Source organism: Ammospiza nelsoni, chromosome 26, assembly GCF_027579445.1.
Source record: "Ammospiza nelsoni isolate bAmmNel1 chromosome 26, bAmmNel1.pri, whole genome shotgun sequence".
NCBI lineage: Eukaryota > Metazoa > Chordata > Aves > Passeriformes > Passerellidae > Ammospiza > Ammospiza nelsoni.
In genome coordinates, this window is record NC_080658.1 from 1274254 (window position 1) to 1296860 (window position 22607).

Here is a 22607-nt window from a genome sequence, read left to right on the forward strand (position 1 = left end):
CCCACCCCTGTCCCATCCCTATTCCAGTCCCCACCCCATCCCATCCCATCCCATCCCATCCCATCCCCATCCCGTCCCTCTCCCACCCCCATCTCCATCCCCTCCCCAAACACAGCCGCTGGCCACTGGGATATCGGGGTTTATTGAGCCAGGAGCCCCTCCCAGCCCGGGGCCAGCTGTCCCCGTGTCCTGCTGTCCCCGCTGTCCCCTCAGGCCGTGTGGCGGCCCTGGCGCCGCTTGATTTTCCTCTTGAGGAGCAGCAGGTCCAGGTAGAGGAGCCGGCCCAGCACGGCCGAGGCGCAGAGCAGCCCCCCGTGCACGGCCCCCGCCAGCCCGCAGGAGAACACGTCCTGCCCTGGGACAGACAGACAGACAGACAGACACCGTGGGACACACGGCCATCCCCGGGGCGGGACAGAGCCACCACCATGGGGACGTGGCCACCACAACCACAGGGACAGCACCCAGAGCGCAGAGCTGGACACGGGGACAGCAGGACACGGGGACAGCAGGACACGGGGGCAGCAGGACATGGCATAGGGGCACAGGGACAGCCAGACACAGGGACAGCAGGACATGGGGACAGCAGGACATGGTGTGGAGACACGGGGACAGTCGGATACAGGGACAGCAGGACATGGCGCGGGGACACAGGGACAGCAGGACATGGGGACAGCAGGACACGGCATGGGGGACATGGGGACAGCAGGACATGGCGTGGGGACACAGGGACAGCAGGACACAGGGACAGCCAGACACAGGGACAGCAGGACACCGGGACGGCCGGACACAAGGACAGCCGGTCTCAGGGACAGCAGGACATGGCGTGGGGACGTGGGGACAGGAGGACATGGGGACAGCAGGACACAGGGGCGGTAGGACACAGGGACAGATGGTCTCAAGGACAGCCAGACGTGGCGTGGGGACACCCGCAGCCCCTCACCTGTCAGGTACAGGTTCCTGACGGCCATGGGGACACCCGCAGCCCCTCACCTGTCAGGTACAGGTTCCTGACGGCCGTGGGGACACCCGCAGCCCCTCACCTGTCAGGTACAGGTTCCTGACGGCCGTGGGGACACCCGCAGCCCCTCACCTGTCAGGTACAGGTTCCTGACGGCCGTGTCGGGTCTCAGGGCCGCCATCGCGGCGGGGCTGAAGCGCCGCAGGTCGTGCTCCGTGCCGTACATCTCCCCCCGCGCCGCCCCCAGGTAGTGCTGGTTGCTCAGCGGCGTCGCCGCCTCCACGAACTCCACCTGGGCGGGATGGGGGGTTCACGGCGTGCCAGGGGGCACCGGGGGGCACGGATGGGCGCTCCGGCCCTGTGGGACGCCCCACCTTGTCCCGCAGGTGCGGGAAGCGGAGCAGGGCCCTGTCCAGCAGCCGCTGGGCGATGTCCATCTTGTAGCGCTGGTATTCGGGGCCGCGGTGGCGGGGGCGGCTCCCGGCCCACTCCTCGAACCACTCGTAGCGTGCCATGGTCAGGATGGTCATGCAGGACCTGCCTGTGGGGCAGAGACAGCTGGTGACATCCCGGGTGGTGGCGGTGGCAGCGCCCACCCCGTGCCGAGGGGATTCAGGAGCCTCTGAGCCCGCAGAGGGAGCTGGGGGGTCTCGGAGCCCCCCGAGGGTACCTGGGTGCCGCTGCTTGTATGGGAGGGGACTGAGGAGCTTCTGAGCCCGCAGAGGGAGCTGGGGGGTCTCGGAGCCCCCCCCCGAGGGTACCTGGGTGCCGCTGCTCGTACGTGGGGTCCTTGGCGGCGGGGAAGGTGATGAACATCATGGCCAGGTTGTCGGGCACCTCGTCGCGGCTCAGGGCGCTGTACCGGGTCATCCTGCGGGAACAGAGGGGTGGGATGCCCCCCGTGCCCCCCACCCGCCCCCCGTGCCGCCTCCCCGCGGTGCCAGAGCCCTCACATGGCATCCAAGTCGTTGTGGGGGTAGATCCAGAAGTTGGTGGGGGGCAGGCGCAGCTCGGCCGCGCTGCCCCGCAGCCCCACGAACACCAGGAAGGAGCCCATGCCCGGGCGCAGCATGGCCAGGAGGGAGCGCACACCTGCGGGGACATCAGGGGGACACCTGAGCGGGGCGGGGACACCGGGGGGACACCTGAGCGGGGCGGGGACACGGGGGCGGCACTTGAGCCTGGGCAGGGACAGGGGGATGGCACCTGAATCCAAGCAGGGACACGGGGGTGGCACATGAACCTGTCCAAGCAGGGACTCGGGGGTGGCACCTGAGCCCGGGCAGGGACATGGGGGTGGCATCGGACCTGTGTGTGCAGGGGACGTGGGGATGGCACCTGACCCAGTGCAGGGACACGGGGGTGGCACCTGAGCCCGGGCAGGGACATGGGGGTGGCATCGGACCTGTGTGTGCAGGGGACGTGGTGGTGGCACCTGAGCCTGTCCAGGCAGGGGACGTGGGGATGACACCTGACCCAGTGCAGGGACACGGGAGTGGCACCTGAGCCCGGGCAGGTGACAGAGGGGTGGCATCTGACCCTGCATGTGCAGGGACACGGGGGTGCAGGAACAATGAGGGTCTGGCCATACTGGGGACACCAAGGATGCTGGTGACACCGAGGACACGAGCACCACGGTGACACGAGCGCCACATTACCGGGCTGGCTGCGGACGTGCGGGGGCAGCAGCTTCCCGAAGGTGTTGAAGATCCCGGCGTCCGAGATGACCAGGGGGGCGCGGATCTCCAGCTCCTCCTCACCGGGTCCCGCCCGCACCGCCACCCCTGGGGACAGCGGCGGGGTCAGGGGACACGGGGGGCGCCACCGCCAGCGTGTCCCCATCCCTCGGGGGTCGCCGCCACCGCGTCCCCGTCCCTCGGGGGTCGCCGCCACCGTGTCCTCATCCCTCGGGGGTCGCCGCCACCGCGTCCCCATCCCTCGGGGGTCACCGCCACCGTGTCCTCATCCCTCGGGGGTCGCCGCCACCGTGTCCCCATCCCTCGGGGGTCGCCGCCACCGTGTCCCCGTCCCTCGGGGGTCACCGCCACCGTGTCCCCGTCCCTCGTGGGGTCCCGGCGCTCACCCAGGGCGGTGCCGTCGGCGCTGACGAGCACGCGCGTGACGGGGGCGCGCACGAGCACGGCGCCCCCCGCCCGCTCGATGACGGGCACGGCGTGGAAGGCGACCTCGCTGGCCCCCCCCCGCGGGTACCAGGCCCCGCGCTGGTAGTGGTGAACCATCAGCGCGTTCACCAGGAAGCTCGAGTCCCGCGGGGCCGTGCCTGCGGCGACATGAGGGGACACGGGCACGGCTGGAGCCCGCCGCAGGGCGGGGCAGCCCTCCCGTGTCGCGACAGAGCGCTCCTCACCGCGATATCGCCCTCTCTTGTTGCGACACAGCCCTCCGCTGGCACCACGGTGCCCTCCCATACCGCGATACATCCTTCTACTATCAGGACATGGCCCTCCCATACCGCGACACATCCTTTTACTATCGCGACACGGCCCTCCCGCAGTGTCACGTGGCCTCTCTGTATCGCGACGCTGCTCTTCCCGCCGCCCCCATCCCGACACAGCGCTGCCCATATCGCGATGGTGCCACCCCCTGTCGTGACACAATCGCGGTACCGCCCTGCTCCTCCAGCCGGCGCCCTCCCTGTCGCGACAGCCCCTCCCTGTCGCGAGGGCCCCTGACCGTAGAAGAGGTATCCGAAGAGGGCGCGCAGGTCGGGGTTGGAGGTGAGGCGGGCGGCGGCCTGGCTGTGGCTGGTGGCGGCCATGCGGAACACGGGCGACAGGCGGGGCAGGAGCCCCGAGCGCAGCAGGACGGTGACAAGCCAGCGAGGGGACAGCTTCAGCAGGGCCAGCAGCGCCGCGTGCCGCGAGGCCACCTGCGCGACAGCCACGGTGCCACCCACGGCAGCTGGGGACAGCCGCAGTGCCATACGTGTGACAGCCACAGTGCCACCGCCACCGCCCACATCAGTGGGGACAGCCACAGTGCCACCGCCCATGGCAGCTGGGGACAGCCTGAGCGCAGCCACCTGTGTGCCACCATCAGCACTGCCCTGCCTGGCCACCACCGCGTTCTCAGGACTGTCACTGCTGTGGCCCCAGGGCCACCCATGGCTCAGCAGATGTCCCCCCAAAATCCCTCATTATCTCCAGAACTTGTCCCTACCATGGCCATCGCACATGTCCCCTGCGTGTCCTTTCTGTGTCCCTTCTGTGCCCACTGCTTTTGTCCCCACCATTCCCACCACCCTTTCCCCATCACCCATGTCCCCACCACCACTGTCACTTGTGTCCCCACCATTCCCACCATGCCCATCACCCATGTCCCCACCACTGTCACTTGTGTCCCCACCATTCCACCACACCCATCAGCCACGTCTCCACCACCACTGTCACCTGTGTCCCCACTGTTCCCACAGCCCAGCCCCTTCCCCATCACAAACACCCCCACGCCCCCACGTCCCCACCAGTGCCACCACCCCAAGCCGACCCCTCCTTGGGGACGTGGGGAGGTGACCCCAGGGCACACCTTGGAGAGCCTCATGAACTCCCTGATGGCCTCCTTCTCCTCGGGGAACTGCTCCTCCAGCGCGGTGACAAAGGCCACCTTGCCCGAGCGCAGCAGGTAGCGCCGCGCCCCCAGGGTCACCTCGTCGTAGGGGTCGGGCAGGCGGTGCCAGCAGAGCTGCCAGTCTGTCACCTGGTCCAGGGCCACCCGCAGGAGGCTCCCCTCGTGCAGCTGCCCCACGTAGTGGATGCCTGAGGGGTGGGGACAGGGGACATGGTGGAGGACGGCGAAGGACAGCGCGTGGACACGCGGAGGGAGTGGCCGTGGAGGGCAGGGTTGGCTTTGGTATGGCACTGAGGGGCAGGGGTGGGATCTGGGCAGGGCAGGGACACCAGGGACATGACAGGGACGTTGACATGGCAGGGACACGGCCGGGACACCAGGGACATGACAGGGACGTTGACATGGCAGGGACACGGCATGGACAGGACAAGACAGAGCAGGGACATGGCAGGGACATTGACATGGCAGGAATAGGGCAGGGACACGGCAGGGACAGGGCAGGGACACAACAAGGACACAACAGGGACATGGCAGGGACATGGCAGGGACACAGTATGGACATAGCAGGGACACAGTATGGACATAGCAGGGACATGGAAGGGACAGGGCATGGACAGGACATGGCAGGGACACGGCAGGGACAGGGCAGGGACACAACAAGGACATGGCAGGGACACAGTATGGACATAGCAGGGACATGGAAGGGACAGGGCATGGACAGGACATGGCAGGGACACGGCAGGGGTATGGCACACACTGGGGCTGGCAGCAGGTTCACAGTGGGGCTGCAGGGACAGGGGGTGACAGGGGGTGACAGGGGGTGACTGGGGGTGACAGGGGGTGACAGGGGGTGACAGGGGGTGACAGGGATGTCCTCACCCACGTCGAACTCCACGCCGTGCTGCTGGAAGGTGTGGCAGCACCCCCCGGCCTGGTCGTGCTGCTCCAGCACCAGCACCCGCCTGCCCGCCTTGGCCAGGGTGGCGGCCACCGCCAGGCCCCCCACGCCACTGCCAATGACCACGGCGTCCAGCGGGGCTGGGACACGCCGGGCACTGAACCCTGCACGCACAGACAGGGGTGACAGTGACCAACAGGGGACACTGAGCTGTGCACACACACACGGGTGTGACAGTGACCAACAGGGACACTGAGCTGTGCACACACACACGGGTGTGACAGTGACCAACAGGGACAATGAGCTGTGCACATACACACAGGTGACAGTGACCAACAGGGACACTGAGCTGTGCACATACATACAGGTGACAGTGACCAACAGGGACACTGAGCTCTGCACAGCCAGCATGGGACACACGGACACATGATCACAGGGACACACGGACAGCACTCACCCTGCTTCAGGACCCTGTCGCGGGCGCGCTGGTCGGTCACCAGGGGCCGCGGTGGCTCCAGGGGTGGCCCTGAGAAGGGGTTGCCGGACGGGGCCAGCAGCCGATGGGCCACCCGGGCCAGGGCCAGCACGGCCAGCGCCACCGGCAGCAGCAGCAGCACCATGGGCCACATGGCTGTCACTGCGTGTGGCTGTGCACGGACACGGCAGGGACACGGCAGGGACACCCACAGACACACAGGGACACACAGGGACACTCACAGACAGTCACAGACACACACGGACACACAGGGACACTCACAGACAGTCACAGACACACAGGGACACGGCAGGGACACCCACAGACAGTCACAGACACACAGGGACACACAGGGACACTCACAGACAGTCACAGACACACAGGGACACACAGGGACACTCACAGACAGTCACAGACACACAGGGACACCCACAGACAGTCACAGACACACAGGGACACTCACAGACACACACGGACAATGCACAGACAAGCACGGACAGTCACAGACACATATGGACACAGCAGGGACACAGAGCAGGGACACAGCAGGGACACACAGGGACATGCAGGGACGAGCACAGACGATCACAGACACATATGGACACAGCAGGGACACACAGGGACATGCAGGGACAAGCACAGACGATCACAGACACATATGGACACAGCAGGGACACACAGGGACATGCAGGGACAAGCACAGACGATCACAGACACATATGGACACAGCAGGGACACAGCACAGACACACAGGGACACGGCCCAGCCCTTATAGGCACGGCAGCTTAGGGACACGGGGATTATGGACCGGCCAATACAGCGGCTTTAGGGACAGCGCTGCTTAAAGACACAGAGCTCTTGGACAGGGCACTGCACCCATGGGCACAGCACCCATGGACAGGGCACAGCACGGACAGGGCACCCATGGGCACAGCACCCACGGATGGGGCACCCCAGGCCATGTCACCCTGTGGCACCACACATCACCCCACGGCCATGGCACCCCACGGCACCCTGTGACATCCAATGACACCCCATGGCACCTCATGGCACCGCATGTCACCCCAAGGCCATGGCACCCCATTGGCACCTGTGACATCCAGTGACACCCCATGGCCACGGCAGCCCCTGGGAGGTGCCCACGCGTGTGCACAAGGTGGGGACGTGTGTGTCACCTCAGAGCGCTGCACACACAAACACGGGCACACCCACACCTGCGCAAAGGAGCCAAAACCCCTCTGCACACCCACCCCCCTGCAAACCCCCTTGCACAGCTGCACACACCCCCTTGCACACCAGGACCGTCTGCAAACCCCCTTTGCACACCTGCACACACCCCCTTGCACACCAGGACCGTCTGCAAACCCCCTTTGCACACCTGCACACACCCCCTTGCACACCAGGACCGTCTGCAAACCCCCTTTGCACACCTACACACACCCCCTTGCACACCAGGACCGTCTGCAAACCTCCTTTGCACACCCGCACACACCCCCTTGCACACCAGGACCGTCTGCAAACCCCCTTGCACACCTACACACACCCCCTTGCACACCAGGACCGTCTGCAAACCCCCTTGCACACCTACACACACCCCCTTGCACACCCACACGCCCTCCCCGGTGCCTGCAGCTCTGCTGACCCCTCCCGGCGGCACCAAGGAAGGGCGGGCCCCGTGCGTGTGCAAGGTGACACGCGTGTGACACACTCACCGCAACCCCCCCGGTGCCCTCCCAGCCCCAAACTGGTGGGAAATGGCGATTTACAATAAAAACATCGGCGCTACGTGGGACAGGGCTGGTTGTGACACGGGTGACACGGGTGACACAGGTGACACGGGTGACACGGGTGGCGCCAGCCCCAACCCCCCCTCGCGTTCACCACAAGGGCCAAACCCATTTTTTTGTCTCCTTTAATAAAATTGACAGCAAAGTACCAAAAAGGAGGAAACGGCGGCAGGGACACGGGGCAGGAGGGACACGGGGACACCCCCCGCACCCCCCGTGTCCCTGTCCCTTGGGGACACCCCCTGTCACCAGCCCAGACCCCCCCTCAGCGAGGCCCCAGCCACAGCCCCCCACCGGGTTAATTACAGGGTTAATTACAAGGTCGGTTACGGGTTAATTAAGGGTTAATTACAGGGCGCGGGGTTATTGCTACCTGGGAAGGGGTGACAGGGGACACGAGGGACACTGAGGGACCCCCACCCTGGTAAGGGGAGAAGGGGGTCCCCGAGGGGGGGGGGTGTGGCCTGGGGCACAGGGAGGGGACCCCCCCAAACCCATCCCCAACCCGGGGGGCGGCCCCGGGTCCTGGCAGTGACTCAGCTGCGGGGGGGCTGTGCCCCCCATGGGTCCCCACGGCCGCCCCAGCCCAGGTTTGGGGCACACCGAGGGGGGACAGAGGGGTCGGGCTGGGCAGAGCAGAGAGCCCCCCCGCCCCCTGCGAGCTCATAGTGAAACACAGCCCCCCTTGGCCCCCCAACCCTCCCGGGTGGGGCTGAGGGGTGCGGGGGTCCCTAATAGACCCAGGTGACGGGCACCCACTGGGGCTGCACGCGCAGCAGCTCCATGGCCTCGCGCAGGCGCCCGAAGGTGCGCTCCAGGTCATCGTTGGTCAGGCTCAGGTCGAAGTAGTGCCCGTAGCCGCGCTGGATGCGGCTGCTCTCCTCCACCGTGCGCTGGGCGTCCGCCTCCTGCACCCCAAACCTGCCTCAGTTTCCCCATCACCACCAGGGACACCCACTGTGACCTGTGTGTCCCCCTCCTGCCCCGCAAAACTGCCTCAGGTTCCACATCACCACCAGGGACGGGTGGGGGGACACCCACTGCAACATCTGTGTCTTTCTCCTATCCCCCAAACCTGCCTCAGTTTCCCCATCACTGCCAGGGACAGGGGAGGACACCCACTGTGTCCGCCTCCTGCCCCCCAAACCTGCCTCAGTTTCCCCATCACCACCAGGGACAGGGGGGGACACCTACTGCGACCTGTGTGTTTGCCTCCTGCACCCCAAAACTGCCTCAGGTTCCCCATCACCGCCAGGGACACTCACTGCGACCTGTGTGTCCCCCTAGTGCCCCCCAAAACTGCCTCAGTTTCCCCATCACCCCCAGGCATGGTGAGGAAATCCCACAGGAGCTGTGTGTCCTCTTCCTGTCCCCCAAACCTGCCTCAGTTTCCCTATATACCCCCCCGGGACTGTAGGGGACACCCACTGCATCCTGTGTGTCCTCTGCTCCCCAAACCTGCCTCAGTTTCCCCATCACAACCAGAGATGGTGGGGGACACCCACTGTGCCCTCCTGCCCCCCAAAACCTGCCTCAGTTTCCCCATCACCCCCTGATATGGTAAGAAAATCCCATCGCCAACTGTGTGCGCTCTTCCTGCCCCCCGGAGCTGCCTCAGTTTCCCTCACCGTGAGCTGTTTGGTGGCCACGCCGCTCTCCAGGGCCGCCCTGTTCATGGCCCGCAGCCTCTCGGGCGTGGGCGCCTCGATGAACACCACGTAGGGCACGAACTCCGCCGTCCTCAGCACCTTCACGGCCTGGCCGTGGGGACAGCGCTCAGCCCCGCGCCCGGGGGACGCGGCGGCGGCCGTCACCGTCCCCTGGCCGCGTCCCCACCTGCGGGTTGACGTCCAGGATGCACATCTTGCCCGCGTCCACCACGGCGCGGATGGAGTCGATCCTGGTGCCGTAGAGGTTCCCCTCGTACTCGCCGTGCTCCAGGTACCGGCCCGCCTTGATGTCGGCCTCCATCTCGGCCCGCGACACGAAGCGATAGCCCTGCCCGTCCCGCTCGCTGTCCTTCGGCTTCCGGGACGTGTCTGCCGGGGGGGACAGCAGTGACATCCCCTTGGCCCGGGGTCCCGGCCGGGAACCGACACCGGGACAATCGCGGGGACGGGGGTGGCAGCGGGGCGGGGACAGGGACGCTGGCAGGGAACGGGGATAAGCACAGGGGACAGGGACCCTGGCACAGACAGAGACGCTGGCAGGGGACAGGGAGAGCACGGGGACAGGGACCCTGGCACGAACAGAGATGCTGGCAGGGGACAGGGATGAGCACGAGGACAGAAATGCTGGCAGGGTCAGGGATGGCAGGGGCAGGAATGCTGGCAGGGACAGGGACGCTGGCACGGACAGGGATGAGCACAGGGGACAGGGACGACGATGGGGCACAGGGGAGGTGGCAGGGAAGAGCGACGCTGTGGAAACAACAATGAGCACAGGGGACAGGGACGATGATGATCGCAGGGGGCAGCAATGCTCTGGGGACAAGGATGAGCACAGGGGACAGGGACAATGATGGGGCACAGGGGTGGTGACAGGGGACGGGGACGATTATAATTGCAGGGGACAGGGGAGGTGCTGGGGGACAGGGACACTCACAGGGGATGGTGGCAGGGAACAGGGCCACTCACAGGGGATGGTGGTGACAGGGGACAGGGACACTCACAGGGATGGTGGCAGGGGACAGGGCCGCTCACAGGGGATGGTGGTGACTGGGGACAGGGACACTCACAGGGGTGGTGGTGACAGGGGATAGGGACACTCACAGGGGTAGTGCCAGGGGACAGGGCCGCTCACAGGGGACAGGGACACTCACAGGGGATGGTGGTGACAGGGGACAGGGCCACTCACAGGGGTGGTGGCAGGGGACAGGGCCACTCACAGGGGACAGGGACACTCATAGGGGATGGTGGCAGGGGACAGGGACACTCACAGGGATGGTTGCAGGGGACAGGGCCGCTCACAGGGGATGGTGGTGACAGGGGATAGGGACACTCACAGGGGACGGGGACACTCACAGGGGATGGTGGTGCCGTAGCGCGCCTGGTCAGACATGATCAGTTTGTTCTTGAGGCTGCGGCGCCCCACGCCCTGCGCCCCGATCAGCACCAGCGTTTTCCGGCGGAACGGCGGCATCCGCGCCACCTCCTCGTAGATCAGCAGCTCGTGCCGGTCGAACTCTGGGCGAGGGACAGGGCTGGCACCGTCCCTGGGCACCCCAGGGCACCCTGTCCCAGCGGGTGCCACCACTGTATCCCCCGGGAGCGCCCTGGGACACGCACCGGCGTTCTTCGTCGTCAGGTACATCATCCTCTTCTTCCTCTTCCCGCTGAGGCTGCCACACAGGGCCCCTGTGAGGACAAGGGGATGGATTAGCTGGGGGCAGGGACGGGGACAGGGACAGCATCCTGGCACGGGGACAATGGGCACAGCAGCTGGGACCTTCTGAGGGGCAGCGCCATGGGGACATCACCCTGAGAGCCGGGGATTCCCTGCGGGACTGTGCCATGGGGACAGGCCCTGGGGTCACGGGGACATTGTCACGGGGCGCAGGGGACCCGCCGCGCTCCCCCTCGGGAGGTGGCCCTTCCATCCCGTGTCCCCGTACCTGCCGAGGGCGCCACCTCCCCGTCGCGCTTGACGAACGCCTTGCGCTTCTCCTCCAGCAGCTGGCTGGGCACCAGCCCCGCGCTGCCGCCCTCCACGTGGCACGCCTGGGGACACGGAGCCACGCGTGGGGACCCCCCCAGCCCCACGGGGACCCCCCTGGGCTCCAGGGACCCCTCCGACCTCAGGGAACACCCCCAGCTCCGGGGACACCCCGAGTTCCACAAGGACCCTCCCCATTTCCAGGGACTCTCCTCAGCCCCAAATCCCGATAGGCACGCGCATCCCGAGCTCCAGGAAATCCCATCATTTCCAGGGACCTCCCAGCCCACACAGGAACCCTCCCTTGCTCCAGGCATCCCCCAGTTCCCCAGTAGCTGCAAGGACACGTCCCAAGCTCCAGGGACCCCCCAGTTTACAGGAATTCTCCCAGGCGCACCCCAACCCTGCAGGGACCCCCAGAACCCCCTCACCCTCCCTGGCCCAGGACGGGGTCAAAGTGCCACCAAACCCCCCAGGCCGCCCCTCCAGGGCCCCCCTGACCTGCCACCAGTTGGGGTCATCCTGGTTGACGATCTGCAGCAGATCCCCGGCCATGAACTTGAGCCCGGCCTCCTTGCAGGGGATCAGGCTGTCGGTGGCCGGGTCGTAGTCGAAGTGACACTTGACAAACACCTGGGGACAGGGGGATTAGAGTAGGGGGACCCTCCGCACCTCGAGAGGACACGCGGGACCCGTGGCCACGCTCAGCCACGCGCGTGTGCCCCGCTGGAGCCCCCCGTGCCCGGCCGTGCCCGCCGTGCCCGCAGCCAGGCCCGCACGGCCCCCGCGCACACGCACAGAGCCCCGGCCGCGGCCGCCGCGCCCCACGCGAGCACCACGGCCACCCCCAGGCACAGCCCCAGCGCCAGCGACAGGCACAGGAGTGTCCCCAGCGCCGCCAGCGCCGCGCCCGCGATGGCGCACATGGGGACGTGCGGGGACACGCGGCCGTGGGGCAGCGGGACAGCGCGGGGACAGCGCTCGTGGGGACAGCGCTCGTGGGGACAGCGCTGCTTTGTCCCTCGGAGACGGCCGTGGCTGGCACGGGGCGGGGAGGGCAGCACAGGGCACCCTTTGCCAGCCGGGACCCGTGTGTGGGGACAGGGACAGGGCAGGGAGCACCAGAGCCCACAGAGAGGGCACAGGGGGACACGGGAGGGAACACGGGGGTCCCACCAGCAAGGGGCACATGGCACGGACAGGGGGACAAGACGAGGATGGGAACAGAGGGCAGGGGGAGCTGTGGGCGGGATGGTGGGTGGGGAATGCGGGGCTGGATGTGGGGCGGATCCAGACGGGCTGCAGGTGGGATGTGGGGCTGGATACAGGGCAGATGCAGGTGGGATGTGCGTGGGATGTGGGGTGGGATGCAGGACGGATACAGGTGGGATACAGGGCAGGATGCGGGGCAGATGCGGGTGGGATGCGGGGCTGGATACGTGGTGGATGCAGGTGGGATGTGGGGGAAATACAGGTGGGACGTGGGGCGGGATGCAGGCGGGATGCAGGGCAGGGTGCAGGGCAGATGCGGGTGGGATACGAGGCAGATTCAGGCGTGATACAGGTCGGATGCAGGCGGGATGCAGGGCTGGATACAGGGCGGATGCAGGGCGGATACAAGTGGGATGCAGGGCAGGATGCAGGGCAGATGCGGGTGGGATATGAGGCAGATTCAGGTGTGATACAGGTCGGATGCAGGCAGGATGCAGGGCGGATGCAGGGCAGGATACAAGTGGGATGCAGGGCAGGGTGCAGGGCAGATGCGGGTGGGATACGAGGCGGATTCAGGTGTGATACAGGTCGGAGGCAGGTGGGATGCGGTACCTGTCGGGGCGGGTGTGGCTCCTGGTAGCTGGGCAGGATCTTGAGCACGACGCTGCCGCTGGCGTGGCGCAGGCTGTCCTGCAGCGCCCGCGGGTCGCTGCCCACCTCGCGCCCGTTCACCTCGCGGATCACGTCCCCCACGTGCAGCAGCCCCTGCTGCGCCACCATCCCCCCGTGCAGGATGCGGGCGATCACCAGCTCCCCCCGCTCCACGCGGAACGTCACCCCCTGAGGGGAGGGACACACCCGTGACACACCTGTGACACACCCGTGACACACCCGCGACACCCCGTTACAGCCCCAGAACCCCAAAATGCTCCCAGCCACCCTAAAATGCCACCCAGCGCCTCGCAATGCCCACGGCACCCCAAAACGCCCCATCACCCCACAACACCCCATAATGCTGCCAATCTCCCATCTCCCCAACACTCTCCAGCACCCCAAAATGCTCCCAGTCACCCTAAAAAGCCGCCTGGTGCCTTGCAATGCCACGGCGCCCCAAAACGCCCCATCACCCCAAAATACCCCCAGCACCCCATGATGCTGCCAATGTCCTAATCCCCCCAACACTCTCCAACACCCCAAAATTTCCCAGTCACCCTAAAAAGCCCCCGGTGCCTCGCAATGCCCACAGCACCCCAAAATGCCGCCAATCTCCCATCTCCCCAACACTCTCCAGCACCCCAAAATGCTCCCAGTCACCCTAAAAAGCCGCCCGGTGCCTTGCAATGTAACGGCGCCCCAAAACGCCCCATCACCCCAAAATACCCCCAGCACCCCATGATGCTGCCAATCTCCCATCTCCCCAACACTCTCCAGCCCCCCAAAATGCTCCCAGTCACCCTAAAAAGCCGCCCGGTGCCTCGCAATGCCACGGCGCCCCAAAACGCCCCATCACCCCAAAATACCCCCAGCACCCCATGATGCTGCCAATGTCGCCAACGCTCTCCAGCACCCCAAAACGTCCCCCCATCCCCTCCCGGCGCCCCTGCAGCACCCCGTGCCCCCCAAGGTGCCCCCCGGCCGGGCTCACCAGGTTCTCCCCGGCCGCCTTGCGGATGCCCACCATGCGCACGGCGTCGGGGGGCACCGGCTGCGACCCCAGCGACGCCTCCGGGCCGGGGCTGCTCGGGGGGGGCTCGTAACTCTTGGCAGCCACCGAGTCGTGGGTCTCCAGCAGCGACTGCGACACGGGGACGGGGGTGTCACCGCTGTGTCCCACTCGTGTGGCACACGCGTGTGTCACGCGCCTTGCGGTGCAGGACAGGGGGACCCCAGGTGTCCCCCGCACCTGGAAGTGCGGCTCCCGCAGGATCCGGGCCAGCTCCGCCGCCGCCCCCTGCGCCTCGGGCCGCGCCAGGCGCCCGATGTCGCGCAGGATCTCCTGCACCAGCGCCAGGTTGTCCCCGCGCACCGCCTCCAGCTTGCGCTCCTCCAGCCGCTCGTGGGCCTGGCGACAGCGGGGACACCCCCGGGGACACCCCTGAGACCCCCGAGTGCCGGGGGGGATTCGGGACCGCCGGGGGGATGCGGGATCTCCGGGGGTTGAGGGGATTGGGGAGCCCCGGTGGGACAGGGCGTCCCCAAGGACCCCTGGGAAGGGCATGAGGGACCTCTGGGGGATTGGGGACACTCGGAGGGGCCGAGGGGATTGCGGAACCGGGGGCTCAGGGGGTAGGGACGGCAGAGATGTTGGGGACCCCGAAGGACAGGGAGTTTAGGGACCCCCAGGGACAGAGGGAATTGGGGATCTGGGGGGAATTAAGGACCTCTGGGTGCGGGGAATTAGGGATCGGGGGGTGATGGGGGGATTAGGGACGCCCAGGGACGGAAGGAATTGGGGATCTCGGGGGGATTGGGGAGCCCTGGGTGCAGGGAATAGGACACACACACACATGGTTGGCACCCCCGCCGTACCTTGGCCAGGGAGCGGACGATGGGGCTCTCCATGATGCCGCGGAGGAAGATGAGGTCGAGGTCCGCCACCCCCGGGGTCCCCGGGAGCCCCATCAGGTTGTCCAGGACCTGCTGCATGGCTGGGGGGGACACGGGGGACACACACACAGGGACACGGGGGACACACACACACACACAGGGACATGGTGGGGGGGACACGGAGTGGGTGCAGGAGCAGCGCCGGGGGTGAAGGTGCAGCCGGGGGTGCTCGTGTCCCCCCATTCCCGTCACAGCCAGCCCTGCCCCCCCCCATTACGGGGACAAGTGTCGGGGTCCCCTGGCAGTGCGGAAATGTCCCAGTGTCCCCTGCTCGTTCAGCGGGAGGGACAAGGGGATGGACCCCCCCCAGTTGTGGCCGTGCAGTCAGAGGCCCCCCGGAGCACGGTGTAACGGGGAGGGGGATGCAAGGGGGGGGGGGGGCGATGGAAGGGGGAGGGGTGCGATGGGATGGGGGGGGGCAATGCAATTGAGGGGGGGCCGCATCCGGGCCCGCGGGGGCGGGAGCGGCTGCGCGGCTGCGCTGCAATGGCGGGGGCCGATGGATGGCGATGCAGCCGGGGGGGGGCGCATCCATCAGCCCCCCCACACCGAGGGGGGGGTTACAGCACCACCCGAGCCCCCAGCCCCATCTCCCCCACCTGCCTCACCCCCACCGCATCCCCGCCCCGGGCCGCCCCCCGAGCGCTCTGTCCCCCCCCTGGGGCAGCGCCCCCGGCCCCTCTGAGCCCCCCCCCGTACCTGGGGGAGCCGGGGGGGCGCGGGCGGGCGGGACGGAGCCGGGCCCGGGGCGGTTCATGGCTGCGGGGCCGCGCTCCCCCGCCCCAGATCCGGGTACCGCCGCCCCCCCGGGCCCGCGTGGGGCCCGCGCCCCCCGCCTTGCACACGCGTGTGCACCGGGCACGCTGCGACAGCTTTGCACGCCCAGCAGAAAAGGGGGGAGAGGGGGGAGCAGCCTCGTGAGCTCGCGCGCGCGGGCACGGCTCGGGCACGCGCATCTCCCGCGGGTGCACACGCGCGCGAGCATCCACGCGTGCAAACCGCCCGAGCGCGCTCACGCGCGTGTACGGACCCACGCAACCCCCGCACACTCAAACACCGCCGCGCATCCGCGTGTGCGCGCTCTCGCCGACACGCGCGGCCCCGCGCGCTCCTACGCGCGCTCCCGCCCGCGCGCAAACCCACGGGCGCGCTCCCCGCGCCCCCCCTTCCCCGTGCCCGCTGCTCACCCGCGCTTGCACGCCCGTGCTTGCACACCCACCCCGCTCGCGGGTGGGACCCGCGGCGTGGGGAGGGGGACGGCGGGGGCTCGGCCCCTTTAAGGGGGCGGTGGGAGGGGGGGAGGCGGGAGCGCGGATTTAAAGGGGCCGCGTGCAACGCGCGCGCACCCGCGCACCGACGAGAGCGCGCACCCGAGAGCCCACCCCCGCCAGAGCGACACCCCCCCCACACACACACACCTTGCACACGCGTGTGCCAGGCCTGGGTGTGCCCCGCGTACGCGCACCCTGCGCCCCCCACCCGGGCACATCCCCCCCTCCCCGCGTACACGGGGGGTGTTTGCACGCGCGCGTGCCCGCCCGGTGCGCGCTCACCCGTGACTGAGGCGGGGGCGGCCGCCGGCATCGCGACAGAGCGGCGGGACACGCGCGACTGGCACCGAGCGCACGGGGACTGCGACGGGGACAGCGACTGGCACGGCCGCGTAGGCGTGTCCACAGTGCCAGCACCCCCGGTGTCCCCAGCACGGCCACTCGGTGTCCCCAGTGTCCACAGTGCCAGCACCCCCGGTGTCCCCAGCACGGCCACTCGGTGTCCCCAGTGTCCACAGTGCCAGCACCCCCGGTGTCCCCAGCACGGCCACTCGGTGTCCCCAACACCCTCAGTGCCTCAGTGTCCCCAGAGCCAGCATCGCCCCCTCTGTCCCCAGCATCACCACGGTCCCCACACTCAGTGTCTGTAACACCCCCAGTGTCCCCAGCACTCCCATCCCCCCCGGCCACTGTCCCCAGTGTCCCCAGTGTCCCCAGCCGGCAGAGGCAGACAGGCGGTGGCTGCAGGGGGGGTTTTATTGCTGGGGGTCTGTCCTGGCCCCACAGTGACGGCTCTGGGGAGGCCGGGGGTGCAGCAGGGGTGGGGGGGCTGCACCCTCTGGGCTTCCTCACCCACTCAGGCCCGGCAGTGTCCCTGAAACAAAACGGGGGGGTCACGCTGTGTCCCCTTCCCCACTGAGACCTCCCAATCCCCTATCCCCCACCCTGACACCCTGAGGGTCTCCCCAATCCCACATCCCCCACCCTGACACCCTCAGAGCCCCCTCAAGACCCCCAGTCCCACGTCCCCCACTCTGAGAACCCCCCCGAGATCCCCCCAATCCCACATCCCCCACCCTGACACCCTCAGGACTCCCACCCTAAATTCCCCCACCCAGAGCCCCCCTTCCCCCCAGTCTGTCCCCATGGGGACCCTGAGGCCATGGGGAGTTTTGGGGGGCTCCTCCCACCCCCCAGCCCCTCACCTGGGGCTCAGCACCCTGGGGCTCCCAGGGGCTCCTGGCCCAGCGCTCGCCCACCTGCCCGCTTGCCGTACCTGCAATGGGGACACGTTAGGGGACAGGGTGACGGTGACACAGCACAGGGAGCGCGTCCCTGTGGCACTCACATCCTCTGAACAGACAGACACAATTCTCTCTCCCAGGATTTCTCCTGGGGAAGGCAGCGAGGAGCTCAGAGAAGAAAACAGTTCTTACCTCACTTGCTGCTCCTGCATTCGGCACATGCGGAATGTGTTATGGAGATTGCTTAATAAAAGTGATTTGTTAATTGGATCCTGGTGATGGTTTGGATTGATTGGCCAATGGGGTCAAAGCTGTGTCCGTAGTGTCAGACACAGGGTTTGCCTGTAGTATCTCTTTAGTAGAGTAACTCTTTAGTGTAGATTTAGTTATAGCATTAGTGTGATATAACCTAGATATAGCATTGGTGTAATATAACCTAGATATAGCATTGGTGTAATATAACCTAGGTATAGCATTGGTGTAATATAACCTAGATATAGCATTGGTGTAATATAACCTAGATATAGCATTGGTGTAATATAACCAAGATATAGTATTGGTGTAATATAACCTAGATATAGCATTGGTATGATATAACCTAGGTATAGCATTGGTGTGATATAACCTAGATATAGCATTGGTGTAATATAACCAAGATATAGCATTGGTGTAATATAACCTAGATATAGCATTGGTGTGATATAACCTAGGTATAGCATTGGTGTGATATAACCTAGATATAGCATTGGTGTGATATAACCTAGGTATAGCATTGGTGTGATATAACCTACATATAGCATTGGTGTGATATAACCTAGGTATAGCATTGGTGTGATATAACCAAGATATAGTATTGGTGTAATATAACCTAGATACAGCATTGGTGTGATATAACCTAGGTATAGCATTGGTGTGATATAACCTAGATATAGCATTGGTGTGATATAACCTAGGTATAGCATTGGTGTGATATAACCTAGATACAGCATTGGTGTGATATAACCTAGGTATAGCATTGGTGTGATATAACTAGCTTAGTAAAGTGTTTGTTGAGCCTTCTGAAATCATGGAGTCAGAGCACATCGTTCACTGTCTTGGGGCTGCCCTGAATTGATAAATCCCAACAGGGAGAGTGTCACGACAGGGAGCAGGGATTGATGGGGAGCGTGTCATGACAGGGAGAGTGTCACGACAGGGAGCAGGGATTGATGGGGAGCGTGTCATGACAGGGAGAGTGTCATGACAGGGAGCATGTCATGACAGGGAGCGCATTGGGATGGGGAGCGCATCACGGTAGGGAGAGTGTCGAGACAGGGAGCACATCGTGATAGCGGGTGTGTCGCGACAGGCAGTGCATTGGGATGGGGATGGTGTCACGAAGGGAAGCACGCCATGGTGGGAGCATGCTGGGATGGGGAGCATGTCGCGATAGGGGATAGGTGTGACAGGGAGTGCATGTCGCGATAGGGAGTGCATCGCGATAAGGGGTGTGTCACGACAGGGAGCACGTTTAGATGGGGAGCACATCACGAGGGGAAGCACGCTGTGATGGGAGCACACTGGGATGGGGAGCACGTCGCGATAGGGGATGTCACGACAGGGAGCATGTCGCGATAAGGGGTGTATCGCGACAGGGAGCACATCAGGGCAGCCAGCTCCGGGCCCTGCTCACCGCGGGCGCGTGACGACGTTCAGGTACTGCTGCAGGTCGTTGTAGAAGCGCAGCAGCTCCTCCACGGGCGCGTCGTCCCCCGGGTACGCGGGCTGGGCCGGGGCCGCGCGGGGCCGCAGCGGCAGCAGCGCCACCACCGCACAGGCCACCAACAGCAGCGGCGGGGCCACCATGGCTGCGACAGCGACAGCGGGGTCACTCCGGGATGGGGGAATGGGACAGGGCGTGCTCAGACACGGGGCATGCACAGATGTGCACAGCTGGACACACCTGAACACACCTACAGACACCTGCACACACACCTGTGCACAGCTGAGCACACATCACACACACCTACACACAGCTGTGCACACCTAACACACATCGGCACATACTTGGACGCAGCTGTGCACATCTGCACACACCTACACACACATCACACACACCTGTGCACACCTGCACACACCTGAACAGAGCACGCAGAGCATGCACACACCTGTGCACACCTGAACACAACTGCACACACCTGCACACACCTGCATGCACAGCACATGCAAACACACACCTGTGCACACCTGAACACAACTGCACACACCTGCACACAGCTGCATGCACAGCACATGCAAACACACCTGTGCACACCTGAATGCCCCTGAACACACCTGCACACAGCACACACACACCTGCACACATCTCCACACTCCCACCCCTGCACACCCAGCGTCCCACTCCTGCACACCTTCACCCTTTCACAAACCATTGCACACACGTGTCACACGCACACCTGTTTGTCACAAGCCTGTTTGTCACACACCCACAGCTCCCCATCCCCACTCACCTCCTTCCTCGGGCAGGGACACGGGGACACGGCGAGACGAGGGGACGCTGCCTGACACGCCGGGTGCTCGGTGCCGCTGCTGCCACCGCCGTGCCGGCCCTTTTATCCCCCGTGTCCCCGCTGATGTCACCCTGCCACGCAGCACCTGTGGCCAGGTGCCCACTCGGACGGGGAGGGGGGACAGGGCTGGTGGCAGGGGGTGACAGGGACAGCTGGCCCCTGGTTAATGTTTGACCCCGCGCTGAGGGGGCGCCCGGAGGGGACAGGACGTGGGCACGGCTGTCCGGCCCCACGGAGGGACAGAGGGACAGGTGTGGGGACAGAGGAACACAGCTGGGGGGCTGGTGGGGTGCAAGGGTGGCAGGGATGGAAGGGGCGGAGTGGGACAGGGGGACTGTGGAAGGGCAGCACCCCCACGGACGCCCCCCAGCACCCCGAAATTCACCAGCGGTGGATCCCCTCACCAGTGCCCCCCCAAACCCCACACCCAGCGCACCCCAGTATCCAACCCCAGTGCGCCCCAGCCCCACCATTCCCTACGCACCCCCTCCTCCAAAATCCCCACTCCACTCCCCTCCTATCACCCCCAAATCCCTGCCCACCCCTCTGACCCCCCTCCCTGCACCCCAATCACCCCATCCTCCCTGCACCCCTCCATCTCCCCCCACCCTTCCATCCCTCCATGCCCCCCGCGCCCCCCACGCACAGCTCGGAGCCGCCGTGCCCACGATCGCTCTTTTATTGTCGCTGCGGGGCCGTGCAGGGACCACGCGGGACCCCCCCGGCAGCGCTGGGGAGGGGACAGGGTCGGGGACACCCCCGGGCCGGGTTCTGGGGGTCCCCGGCCTTCCAGCGGGGGGTCCTGCGCTGGCCCTGGGTCCTCTGGGGGGTCCCGGAGATGTGGGGAGGATTTGGGGGACACGGGGTGAGCAGGGCGGGGCGGTCACCACGAGGAGTCGTCATCGAACCTGCGGGAAGAGCTGGTGTGAGAGAGGGGGAAATGAGACCCCCAAACCCCCCGGGACCCCAAACTGCCCCGGGCACCCCCAGCCCGGAGTGCGCTGGGCACAGGGGGGAGACAGCGACAGCGGCAGGGACACTCACCGTGACCTGTCACTGCCAGCCCCCAGGAGCAGGAACAGGGACAGGGACACTCACCGTGACCTGTCACTGCCAGCCCCCAGGAGCAGGAACAGGGACAGGGACACTCACCGTGACCTGTCACTGCCAGCCCCCAGGAGCAGGAACAGGGACAGGGACACTCACCGTGACCTGTCGGTCCCCAGAAGCAGGGACAGGGACAGGGACACACCCACCGTGACCCGTCGCTGCCGGTCCCCAGGAGCAAGGACAGGGACACTCACCGTGACCTGTCGGTCCCCAAGAGCAGGGACAGGGACACTCACCGTGACCTGTCGCTGCCGGTCCCCAGGAGCAGCTCCGTCCCCGCGGCGCCGGGGCTGGCGCGTTTCCCGTACCTGCGGGACACGGGATCGCGCCTGAGCCGCGGGTGCGCGCCCGGGGGGGCGGAGGGGACCCCGCGGGGACAGGGGATCGCGCGTGTCACCCTCCCGTGTCGCGCTCACCTCTGCCGCGTGACCAGGTTGATGTAGTGGCGGAGGGCCGAGAAGTAGCGCGCCATCTCCTCGGGGGACGCGTCCTCGCCGGGGCTCTCGGGTTTGGGGGGGTACGCGGCCGCCAGGCACAGCAGGGCACACAGGGACACGGCCACCAGCGCGCGCCACGGCCGCGGGGACGGCACCATCTGCGGGGGACAGGAACGAGGGGCGGCTGTGGCTGCCAGGGGGGGCACCCCCATAGCCCCCGGGACCCCCAAACCGGCTCTGCACCCACCAAACCGGGACCCCCAAACCGGCTCTGCACCCCCATAGCCCCCGGGACCCCCAAACCGGCTCTGCCCCCACCAAACCGGGACCCCCAAACGGGCTCTGCCCCCACCAAACCGCCCCACCCGGCTCTGCACCCCCATAGCCCCCGGGACCCCCAACCCCTCTCTGCCCCCACCAAACCCCCCAGCTCCCCAGGGATTTGTTTCACATCCCACCTGGGACCCCAGACCCATTAAAGAGACATTTCCACCCCCGGGACCCCCCGTATCCCACGGGGACGCTCCCTCCCAAGGACCCCCCTCAGTGTCCCCAAGGGAGCTGTCCCATCCCAAATCCCCCGGAACCCCCAAGCCAGCTCTGCCCCCCTCATCCAGTTCATTCATCCTCAGAGCCCCCCCAGCGCCCCAAGGGTTTGTTTCACCCCCCACCCGGGACCCCAGCCCCACTCAAGGGTCACCGCCACCCCCGGAACCCCCCCATATCCCACGGGGACACCTCCCTCCCAAAGACCCCCCCTCAAGGGAGCTGTCCCACCCCAAAGACCCTGTGCCCCCAAAGGGGTCCCCACATGTCC

At 66.3% G+C, this 22607-nt stretch overlaps 3 protein-coding genes across 3 annotated transcripts; all 3 read right to left on the minus strand.

The window, feature by feature from the left end:
- Positions 1-209: 209 nt before the first annotated feature.
- LOC132084012 (all-trans-retinol 13,14-reductase-like) lies at positions 210-6073 on the minus strand. The gene is made up of 11 exons (XM_059489007.1): positions 5902-6073; positions 5426-5608; positions 4341-4734; positions 3656-4065; positions 3045-3242; positions 2620-2745; positions 1915-2053; positions 1723-1832; positions 1336-1502; positions 1094-1253; positions 210-355 (listed from the first exon to the last, which is right to left on the minus strand). The coding sequence occupies exons 1-11, from the start codon at positions 6071-6073 to the stop codon at positions 210-212; spliced, it is 2205 nt and encodes a 734-aa protein (XP_059344990.1).
- Positions 6074-7992: 1919 nt separating this feature from the next.
- Positions 7993-15248, minus strand: MPP2 (MAGUK p55 scaffold protein 2). Its single transcript, XM_059489096.1, has 11 exons — positions 15102-15248; positions 14476-14634; positions 14218-14367; positions 13185-13412; positions 11862-11993; positions 11320-11425; positions 10994-11062; positions 10730-10891; positions 9543-9745; positions 9335-9463; positions 7993-8614 (listed from the first exon to the last, which is right to left on the minus strand). Exons 1-11 carry the CDS (start codon positions 15216-15218, stop codon positions 8438-8440), a joined length of 1632 nt encoding a protein of 543 aa, XP_059345079.1. The 5' UTR covers positions 15219-15248; the 3' UTR covers positions 7993-8437.
- Positions 15249-21126: 5878 nt separating this feature from the next.
- On the minus strand, positions 21127-21948 carry LOC132084108 (peptide YY-like). Its single transcript, XM_059489104.1, has 3 exons — positions 21770-21948; positions 21590-21661; positions 21127-21151 (listed from the first exon to the last, which is right to left on the minus strand). Exons 1-3 carry the CDS (start codon positions 21946-21948, stop codon positions 21127-21129), a joined length of 276 nt encoding a protein of 91 aa, XP_059345087.1.
- Between the last annotated feature and the right edge of the window lie 659 nt (positions 21949-22607).

Excerpts from the sequence above, each read along its gene's own strand:
- LOC132084012 (XM_059489007.1), bottom strand. The coding sequence starts at position 6,073 with ATGTGGCCCATGGTGCTGCTGCTGCTGCCGGTGGCGCTGGCCGTGCTG. Across the intron at positions 4,066-4,340 it reads GGTGGAGACGTGGCTGATGG|CAGTGACAGTCCTGAGAACG; the intron begins GTGTGGTGGAAT and ends CTGGGGCCACAG. Across the intron at positions 3,243-3,655 it reads CTTCGGATACCTCTTCTACG|GCACGGCCCCGCGGGACTCG; the intron begins GTCAGGGGCCCT and ends ATGTCGCCGCAG.
- LOC132084108 (XM_059489104.1), bottom strand. The coding sequence starts at position 21,948 with ATGGTGCCGTCCCCGCGGCCGTGGCGCGCGCTGGTGGCCGTGTCCCTG. Across the intron at positions 21,662-21,769 it reads AACCTGGTCACGCGGCAGAG|GTACGGGAAACGCGCCAGCC; the intron begins GTGAGCGCGACA and ends CGTGTCCCGCAG. Across the intron at positions 21,152-21,589 it reads ACCGGCAGCGACAGGTCACG|GTTCGATGACGACTCCTCGT; the intron begins GTGAGTGTCCCT and ends CTCTTCCCGCAG.
- MPP2 (XM_059489096.1), bottom strand. The coding sequence starts at position 15,218 with ATGCAGCAGGTCCTGGACAACCTGATGGGGCTCCCGGGGACCCCGGGG. Across the intron at positions 11,063-11,319 it reads GGAGGTGGCGCCCTCGGCAG|GGGCCCTGTGTGGCAGCCTC; the intron begins GTACGGGGACAC and ends TTGTCCTCACAG. Across the intron at positions 9,746-10,729 it reads CTACGGCACCACCATCCCCT|ACACGTCCCGGAAGCCGAAG; the intron begins GTGAGTGTCCCC and ends CCCCCCCGGCAG.